The 10,226-nt window shown below is 49.2% G+C and overlaps 1 protein-coding gene across 1 annotated transcript in view; it reads left to right on the top strand.

Moving 5' to 3' along the window:
• The first annotated feature begins 1,088 nt into the window (after positions 1 to 1,088).
• Positions 1,089 to 10,226, top strand: part of GPSM1 (G protein signaling modulator 1) — a 57,211-nt gene continuing 48,073 nt past the window's right edge. The window contains exon 1 of the mRNA XM_065853704.2: positions 1,089 to 1,204. Within this exon, the coding sequence (XP_065709776.1) occupies positions 1,149 to 1,204 (56 nt within the window). The 5' untranslated portion in view covers positions 1,089 to 1,148. The remainder of the gene's footprint in view (positions 1,205 to 10,226) is intronic.

Here is a 10,226-nt window from a genome sequence, read left to right as displayed (position 1 = left end):
GAAACAGCCCAGTAAGTAAGGCATGGCTCTGAATTCCTTCTGATCATAGGGCTCTCATGTCTGCAGAGCAAGCTGCTAGAATCTGCTGAAAGCCACAATTTATATCTGTGCTTCTTCCTGATATCTGTGACAATAACGATGTTTAATTTAGTGTTGCTGGATAAATGGCACTAATTTACAGAGAGGCTTCTGCTGAGTGACTGGCTCCCTAACATTTACAGAAACATCTCAAGCCTTGGAAAACAGAGGGAGCCGGGTGTGGTGTTTGAAGACGACCTGCATCCATCTCTAAATGTGCCTGACAATAAATACTGAAGGCCCCAAAGTTCACAGTTAACAGAAAGCAAACTGCTGTGGGCCAGAGGGAAACATCCCTTTTCCTGGTGAATTCCTCACTACCAAAGGCAGCAGCCAGGCTTTGTTCTGTAGCTAAGCCAGCCTGTGCAGACTTACCGGGAGAGCACGGGCCTCTGTGGCTTCCCCTGGTGATTCAGGTGAGGCAGACACAGCTGTGCCAGCTGTGCTGCTCACCCTGACTGCCTCCAGGTGTGGGTGTTTACTCTCTAGGACAAAAGAGATTCGGCTAAAGAAAACCAGAGACTTCTTATCATGAAATTAAGTGGTTACATAGGCTGTGGGTCAGAAATCAGTAATGCTATGCTACTGCTATTTGTGTTACCATGCAGGTATGGTGTCTGTACCCTTGTTTTGTGTATGGGATTGCTGTGTTTCTGTCTTTCCCTGCTGTGGTAGCTCTGGAGGTGAGTGTGGAGACACTAATCACAGAATGTTAGCGATTGGAAGGGACTGATATGTGATGTTAAACACGGGGGACAAGTGTGCCCTGTAGCCCACCCTATTGCAAGGGCTGCTCCGATGCTCCCCTGCATAGTGATGGCAAAGCCAGCCTGGGGGCCGCTCAGTTCCGCTTTCCCCGTCCCGCCGCGGCCCCAGGGCGGGCGGCAGCGCCGAGCACGGCGGGCCGGGCGGAGGAGGAAGGGCCACTGCCCGCCGCGGGCTGACATCAGCCGGAGGAGGGGCCTCCCCGCGAGTTTCTTTGCTCGGTGCATCACTTCCCGCCGCTGCCATACTCCGCTGCCCGGTGCCGGGCTGCAGCCGCGGCGGGCGGCTCGGCGGGGCCGGCGCCCATGGCGTGTCCCGGCGGGGACAGCCCCGGCTCCGCCGCCCGCCGGCTCTACTCGAGGTGAGCGGGGCCACGAGGGAAGCGGGGCCACGGGGAAACCGGCCCCAGCCCCTCCCGGAGCGGCGTCCCCGCCGCGGGCAGCGCGTCCCGCGGAGCCCCGGGGCCGCGGGGCGGGGGTGGCGGGCGCGGGGTTTGCGGGGAGGGGCGGGAGCGCCCGGCCAGGGGAAGGGAGAAGCTGTTGCACGGCTGGGGACCCAGCAAGAGTGCGAGAAGGCGGAGGGGAGGGACGCGGTTTTTCTTCCATGGGGCAGCTCCTGTTCGTGCGGAGGGTGGTGGGTGCTGAGGTTGCTGGGAGGGAAACTGTGGTTTTCCTTGGCACTGGCCCGGAGCGCTCAGCTCCTGCTCTTAAGGAGGCTGATGGTGAAACCTGGTCTGTGCCGGGCGTTTGCATGGGAGGCTCATGATCGCACTGCAGAGACTTCAAGTCTCGGCTTTAAAATTGGGCGCTATAGAAATTCACACATGGCTGGGAAAAAAAAATAGCTTCAGGCTGTCTGGTGTTAATGAAAATACCGTATCTCGCCTGTTCTCTTCATTTAGATCAAAAATATAAAAGTCTAAACTGGAGTCAATTTGGGGCCTTATGGCATTGCTTGGAGCATTGTTGTTTATGCTGTTCATCCTCATTGTGTTCTATTTCTCCTCTAGCAGCCAGAAGTTGAGGTAATGCAGTATCTGGACTAGAGAGAGAAAAAAACAACTCGAAGTATATGCAGTGTAGTAGCTTTTCATCAGTTCTCTTGGCATGCGTTGCAATAATTAGCATGGCAGCTAGTGGGTTGTCTAGTTTAATGAGTATTGGTTCATTAGGACAGCAGGTGTTTCTTGGTTTTATTGTATTGTATAGCAGCTCCTGGGAAAATGAAAAGAGAATGCGGAGTTAAAACCATTGGTCTGCCTAACCTGGTGGAGCTGCTGAGAAAAACACTGGCTTGGCTTTTAATCACGTTGGATCTTTTTCTTTCTTCCTCTTCTGATTTTGTTGAAAACTTTTTTGTGAATGTGCTTCTCCCATGGCTTGGTCTGGGTGGTGTGTGCTGTCAAAATTCCCTGCAGTGTTCTTCGGGCCTTCGCTGTGCACATCCATGGAGACTCTGTCTTTACTGAGCTATTAACTAGATTGTAACTTCAAGTTTCTTCCTTAGCTTGTATCGCAGTGTAGAAACTTCTAGCCTGACATAAATTACTCCAAATTCCATGCAGTAGGAATATCTAGGGTGACAGGTGAAAGCTCCAGTGACTGGGTGGTAAAGCTATAATGACTGGAATCAGCCTTCCTCACTGTATTGTTATTATTTTGCTTAGGAGCAGTAACTCAGGTGTAAGAACTGTAGAAGGTGCCTGTGCACACAGGGAGTGCAAGATCCCTTAGCTGGGGGTGGTGAATTCTTTCTAGGAAGAGGGATGGGGCGGAAGGAAGCATGGCACAAAGAAATGAAAAGTGCTTGTTCGTTTTACTACATCCCTTGATATTTCCCTAAACTCAACCCATCTTAAAGGCATCTGTTCTGTTGTGCTCGCAGCTCACAATCTGCGTGCTGCTGGGGCCAAACTCTTCTATTTAGAGACCGAAGTCAGGAGTATCTCTGCTACAGCAATAACACACCGTGTGCAGTTTTGGAGAAGAGGTCCTGTGCTGCTCGTTACATCAGCTCTTGTTAACCTTTCTGATGCCTTTTATTTCAATGCTGTTGCTACGGCAGACCTGTGAGTCTCAAGGGGAGGCTCGTTGGAAGACCAGAGCGCTGGAAGCAGTTGTGAGTCTGTAGGGTTGGCACATCCGTGGTGACCAGCGCCTGGTGTTGAACGCAGGATCTCTGGTGGGGCTTGGGGAAGCGTTGAACTCTGTGATAGTGCTCTGCAAACCTGAGCTGAGTGAGGATTATGTGAGCCTAAGCTAATGCTTTACTTCCCAGGGGGGTTTTGATCCGGTACTAATTTGAGCCCATCCAGTTCAGCTGTGTGTAACCTCTGAGGACTTTTGTTGGACAGAATGTGGGCTGTGGAAGCTGTGAAACACCTGCTTGCAGAAGGTTTATAGTGCTGCAGTCAGACTAGAAATGTATGAATCTGACAGGAAAACTTGGCGAAAAGCACATCTTGTTCCTCCCGCTGGACCTCCCTTTCCCTTCCCGTGCTCTGTGTTCTCTTGCAGCGCCTCGTACTTTCAATAGAGCTGTTGGCTTTTGTAATGTTTACTAACTTCTCTTGATTGTGGCATAAACAGTCTCAGTCTCGCTCATTAATGTCACCACAGTGGGTACCTGACCTGAATGCGCATCGGGCAATTAGAGCGCTCTGAGCTCCACAGATCTTTGTGGAGAAGGCAACTTTCTCTTATTCTGATGGGAAAACTGGGGTGGAAGAATTGTTGGCCTTCTAACATGCAAGGCAGTGAGAGCGCTGGTAGCTCAGTGTGGGGGTTAAGACAGGATAAACCCATGTCTGCAAAGCAAATTGGGAAGAAAGTCCAGCATTGGGATGTTCCAAGGGATCACAACACCATGAAATATTCCAGTTATTTTCCAGGTGCTCGTACTTGCTAAATAGTTTCCAAACTTACAGTCTGGACTTTATATAATGCTAGAAGCAGTGTTGCGTTTTGTTCATTGAAAATGAAAAGTTACACATTGTTTTCTTTTAAGATACAGTTAAATACCACCTCCTAGGAAGATGATGTTTTCTATCTGCCTGTGCACAGAGATGAAAATTAGCAGCACCAGCAGTGCTTGTTTTGGTGTTCATTAAGAATTTTACCCAACACTCAAGTGAATAAGCCTTGTGGTGATAACTGCTGGGCTGGATTTGAGCAGCAGTGTGGTCACAGGGAGCTTTGTGCCTTGCTACCAAATCCTTTGAGCCTGGGGCTATGGAGAGTTGGCTCACAGGAGGGTGGCAGAGTGTGATTAGCTGGTTCTGTGGGACTGGAACTCGGGGGGAGGGATCGCCTAGAACTTGGTGAAGGTTCCTCCAAACTCTTGGTATAAGGAGTGAGGAGCTGGCAGGACTGGCTTGGGGTACTGGTGCTGCAGGCAGCTCTTGGTGGGTGGATGGGAAGTAGCTCCTTCCACATTTTTGCCTTCTAAAACCATGTGGAGTTGGTGTAGGTGACTTCTATTACGTAAGCAGGACCTACATAGAAAATACAATGTTTATGTGATTTTTTTAAAGTTTTTATTTTTAACCTGTTTGAGCTTGCGGGCTGTTTCAGCTGCTCTTTGTGTCTTTGACTTCCTGGCACGTTTCCCCTGTGTCCCTATTCTGATGTTCCAAGTTGTCACAGCCGTCTTCTTCTTGTCTTCAGGTACAGATTTTCCTGCTGAAAATGCCACGGTGTCATGAGTGCTGTGACTGGGGATGGTCTGTCCCGGATGGGCAGGTTTGGAGGCAGGGGCTAGTTGGCATCACAGTGAAAATGGGGTGTTCTGCACTACCAGAAAGCCGGGAATGACCCCTTTTTGTCTCTCTCTACTCCACAGATCAAACCCGCAATTGCTTGATTATTAAATTTGGGAATGCTGTTTTGGAGGTTTCTAAAATATCGCAGTTTTTCTTTCGTAGGCCTATGCAGTCAGTGTCCGTTAGACCGAAGGATGTGAAAAACAGGACAAACATTTCTAAAATAGCTGTGCTGCATAATAGGTGGCTTGAGCAAAAAATTATATGATAGCTTAGCACGCAGTCTTGGTTTTGTTGACATCTGGTTTGGGGCAGTTCGAACAACTGGCTTGTAGTTTCAGCATTTGCGAGTAATGTGGTCATCGGGACGTGGAGCCAAGCAGAACACGGAGTCTCCACCGCAGCCGGGAGAGGGGACGGTGGCTGCTCAGACCTTGGCCTGGGAATCGGTGTCTGGCTTTGCTGCAGCTTTCCCCAGGACCTGGGGCATCCTTTTTGGTTCTTCTGTGTTTCACCTTGTGGGATGCAAGGAGAGCAGCTCTTTCCTTTTCCCTTTGGTGTCTGATGTTAAGCAGGTAGGGGATGTGCTTTGAACCCGTATGGTGCGTGGCACAGAGTGATCTTCATCTTATTTCTGACCTCTAGGTGCTGCTGCTGCAATACAAACAATTGTTGCCTTCAGGGTGTTAATTTGACTTGTATGTGCAGGTGTAAATCACCTTGAGATTATACGCTTTGTTATTTTCCCCTGTGCTGACTTGTACTTCACTGACTCAAGTTGTGCCAGACCCACTTGTTGTGCCTTGTGCTTTGGGGTGAGAGTTGTCCCTCGGGATTCCTTATCCTGAGATACTTTGCATTGGATAAGGCATTTGTGCCCAGCAGACATTCAGGTGATGCCCACACTTGCGTTCAGCCTTGCTTTGCAGAGCAGGTTTGAACCCCATCAGCTCTTATGCTGCAAGGAGCCACCAGCAGCAAGTTTCTTGAAGTGGAGGGATATATCTATTGAACTCTTGTTCTGCTTTAAGAGCAGTTTTGTCTCCAAGCTGCTGATCAAGTATACCTAGTTCCACCCCCCACAGCCCAAATCCTGCTCTGTGTATCACTTTGATCAGCAGCCCAGCTTCCAGAATTCAAAGCTACTTCTCTGTTATAGAAAACATGCCAAGCACAGCCATGAAACAAAAAATCCTCCTGCATCTGGGCATCCACAGCCTGACCACAAAGTGGGGCTCTTGAATCCTGGGCCTGGGCTATTTATGTAGTCAGTGGGAAAGCTTTCCATTGACTGAGCTGCTCCCTCCCTAAAGATTCTTTTAATTAAATGTTATTTGACAGATATGACTTTTTAACTGGTCTAAATGGGGTATTTTTTTCCCTACTGAAAGCTGATGAAAGTAGGAATAATCTTGTTGGAAGGCTTGCATCCAGAGTCGTGAGTATCTATCATTTAATGTAGTAAGATGACAAGAGTGTGGAAAAAAAAACCAAAACCAACCAAACAAAAACCACTCAGCTAGAAAGGTACCAGCCCTGCCAGTGCTTGGGGACAGGGACAGCAGCTGCCTGTGGCTGGGAGGCCACAGCTCTCTGAACAATGCCCACCAATTATGCAACTGCCCAGGGAAGGAAGTGAAAAATTATCATTACAATGCAGTTTCAAAGCAATATTAAATGAGCAATTTGTAGTATAACCCTCTACTTAACTGACTTAACATCTCCTAGGATGGAGTGACAGGGCTGGCAAGGGCAATAGCTGTGGCCTCTGCTCCCCCCAGGAGTGGAGCAAATACAGGCTCTTTTTAGAATGGAATCTGAGGGGTTGGGCTGAGAGCCCTCAAAGTGGGCAGCTGAACCCCAAATGGCTGTAATGGTCTGATCCTGCAAGTGCCCGAATGATCCCTGGTCCACATAAGCCTGGGAAAGAGGAAACAAGCATGTGCTGAGGAATCTCGTTGATACCCGATTGCTCCCACTGGAATAAGGAATGGCAATCAAAAGATCCCTCTGCAAAGCCTTACATGTTGGAGCAGCAGCACAGCCCCTGAATGAATTCTAACTTAGAAGGCTGTGCTACTCTCTGATCACAACCTTCTGGGTAGAAATAAATAGTTTAAAAATCTTCTGCTATTCCCAGTTCTCTTTCAACAAGAGGGTTTTGCTCAAGGATGACAGGCACTGGAACCACAAGCCTTTCCTTTCTGACTCCGAGATTAGAAATGATATATCTAAAGCAGCTTTGCCTTGTGCTGCGAGTCACTAGTTCTGTGCAGCTGCTAAACCTGAAGGAATTTTGAATGAAGGAAGTTGGAGTGTCTTGTTTCCCCTCATACTTTACCCTTTACATTTATACGCTCTGGAGCAGCCAGAGCGGCTCTCCTCTGGGAGCTGGGGACTGGTACATCTTTCCTCCAGCTGCTGCAGGAGAAATATTAAGAAAATGGAATTAAAATGGAAAAAACACCTATATTATGCTAACAACTTAATTCACTGTAGAAGCCATGTCATGTTGAGCCCTGGCTCCTCCTGAGAGCAGATGTTTTGTCTTGGAATGTGCTTTTAAAAATGCATGGCTAAAACTTAGTGTCATGAGTTGATATACGCAGTTTGCTCTCTGAGCTGCAGAAGGTGATGCCTGCGTGATGCTCCTGGGATGCAGCTTTGAACACACGCGGTGTGACAGGACCCCCTGCCCCGGGGATCCGGCTCCATGTCCCTCCCATGCTCTGGCTGCTGGGGAGCAGACCCAGATGACTTGCAAAAGCAAATCATCGCCCCTCCGATCCGTGTTCCTGGACACGAGTCCGGCTGTTGATCCATGATGAGACCTGGGGCAAGTTATTTGATTTGCAGCCTTTTTTGTACTTGCCAGCCCCATCCAGCGTGTGGAGGAATGACTTTTGCTGTAGGATTGCAGCAGACTGGGCACAGCAAGACCAGTTTTGCCGTGGAGCTTGCAAGTGTTGTGGGAACGCAAATAATTCGTAGTTGTGTGGGTTCCCGGGGGAAGTTCCAGCGTGCTGCTGGGACAGCAACTGGTCTGCGTGTGCGGTGAAGTTTCTCCCTATGAAATGAAAGCTGTGCATGTTGATGGGCAGAACGGAGGGGTTTGCTGTACAAAATGGCTTTGGTTATATGTTTCTATGGCTTTCTAGACACTCCTGTGATACTGCAGACCACTGGGCTGTATTTGCTTTGTGGTGGGTGTTTCAGCGGGTGCCGTTTCTGACTGTTTGCCCCATGCAGCACCGTGGGCCTTGGCTGGTGGTACCTCCCTGTGCACTTTGGTGTACATTGCTACGATTTCCTGTGCTCTGGCTTGGAGCAGCTTGAGTCCAGATTAGCTGTGGGGCAGGTTTTTCCTGTGATCCGCGCTGCAGAGTTGAGGTTGTTTTTTCTGTGCTCCATCTGTGGAGTATCCATTCATAGCCGAGGAGAGCTGGAAATTACTGATTAATATTCATCTCTCTGGGGCTACTTGTTAATTACTGTTGTTCATGGTTTGTGTTACAGCACTGCCTGGCGTCCCGTGCTGCTGTGCCAGACTGAGCGGGTCCTGGAAGCGTTATATCCGTTCTGGGGTTTGAGAGTGCTTGGTAAACATCAGTATTTTATTGCAGCCTTTCTGGGAAAGGTTGTGGTTCTTTTCAAGGGTGGGAAATTGTGCAGTCTTCGGGGTGAAAGAGAATATAGATGGCAAAGCTGGGAGCTGAATGTCCTGACTCCCACTCCTCCCTTCAGCACTTCTTTACCCACAGCGCAATGAGGTTAATTGTGGATTGGAGACCTTGGGTTTGGCTTTTGTTGAACTAGACGGGGCAGCACAACACATGCGTGGCACGATATTACAATGGTTCTGCTGTTCTGCTTATTGTGGGAGGGAGCAAAAGGTGGTTTAGAAGGAAGTTACCAGCTGGTGAATTAAATACCAGGCTCACCTTGCAAATGTGGTGGGAACGCTGCAAACCACATCCCCCGGGAAAGGAAAAGCAGCAGCCTGGGTGGCCGTGGGGTCTGCTCATCATGAAGAGCCCAAATCCAGGTATTGGCTTTTAAATATGAGAATAGCCCTGAGTTGATAGAGTGGTCAGGTACTTGTGACTCTACATAGTTATCTGTCTCTCAGGTTTTGAAGAGAGAGCAGTTAATTCAAAAAGGGAGAGAGGGACACAGGGAAAAATGGTTCCTGTCAGAAAATTGCCTGCAAGTTACATTGCTTAAGAATTGAGTGGAGTTCCTGGGTCCCTGCCCTAAGGGGTGGTTGCCTGTGGAGAGTCGTGGAAGATGAGAGAGAAAAGCGCACATCTCAGTTCCTGCAGTTGGGTGGAAGCTTTGGGGATGGGCAGCAGATGCAGGTGCTTTGGGCAGGGTCCTGTTGTTACTGCACTCCAGCTATGCTCTTGTAATCATAGCGCAGCTGATACGGCGTCAGAAAACAGCCCCTCTTTTAGCAGTTTGTATGGAGAAAATGGCACTGGGGATTGTACCTTGCTCCAGAACACAGAGGCCATCAGATCTGACTTGTTTACTGGCCGAGTTTTCTGCAGCATGAAGGCAGGAATATAAACCACCAGTGACTAAACAGATGAAAATATCTCACATCATAAGCAACACGTGTTTCTCTTTCCTTTCTGACAAATAAGGCCGCCTGATTTCAGCAAGGAGTAGCTTGCTTGGGCCAGCATCTTGTGGCGGGTGAACTGGGACTTATATACATACATGCAGATGAATGTCTTGGAATCGTGAGGCTCCACATGTGCCTCGAGGCATTTCCTGGCCTCCCAGTTCAGCTGAGTGTCTGGGCTCCTGCACTGGTCTAAATAATAAAACATACGAGTTCACTGCAACACACCCAGAATTTTGAGGCTGCAGCCCTTGGCCGGCTCTTGTATAAATTGCTTCCATCGGGCTGTAATCCAGGAAACTGCAAGTGTGAGCTCGTTGAGTGCTTGAAGTCTGTGGTTTGGTGCTTTCCTGGGTAAAGGCCCTGGAGAAAGGGAGGTTGTTGTGTTATCTGTGTTCATCGCTTTCGCGTGCACCGCCGGGAGTGCAAACAACTGGATTGTGCCAGCAAATACCAGGAGATCCTGTTCGACAGGGAGCTTTGACATTGTGTTCAGGTGTCTACAGAGTTAACAACGAAATGGTTGAAAATAGCCGCTTTCTCCTCTACTGTTCTGGAAGAAAATGAAAAGTCATTCTGCAAAATGTACATTTCCTTCAGTAAAGCCGTTCTTTGGCATTAGTATTTTTGGCAGAGTTGTCATCAGTCATGCCATTGAGTGCGCGTTTTGCAGAGAGCTCTATGAGAGATCAGCAGTGGAGAAAGAAAACCCGTGAAACCTGCATGGCCTCCAGAGACCCTGGTCTCACGCAGAGGTGTCCTGCTGTGCCGTGTGTCCCCAGGAAGGAGCAGCGGGGCCGGGTGCCTGGCTTTGTCTTGCTGTGGGGCTGATGAGCACGTTGGCAGGAGCAGGCGTCTCTGTTACATGTCTGTGCTCACTGTGACTGGACTGGTCCCTGCCACAGCATCCACGACTCGCCCTGACCCCGATTTAAAGCCAAACGTCCAGTGACACAAGGATGAAGGGTGAAGAGAGAAAGCCTTTGGCTCCCCATC

This window comes from Patagioenas fasciata, chromosome 20, assembly GCF_037038585.1.
Source record: "Patagioenas fasciata isolate bPatFas1 chromosome 20, bPatFas1.hap1, whole genome shotgun sequence".
Taxonomy (NCBI): Eukaryota; Metazoa; Chordata; class Aves; order Columbiformes; family Columbidae; genus Patagioenas; species Patagioenas fasciata.
The sequence above is the reverse complement of the archived record's forward strand: the minus strand, read 5'-3'. Positions and strand labels throughout refer to the sequence as shown.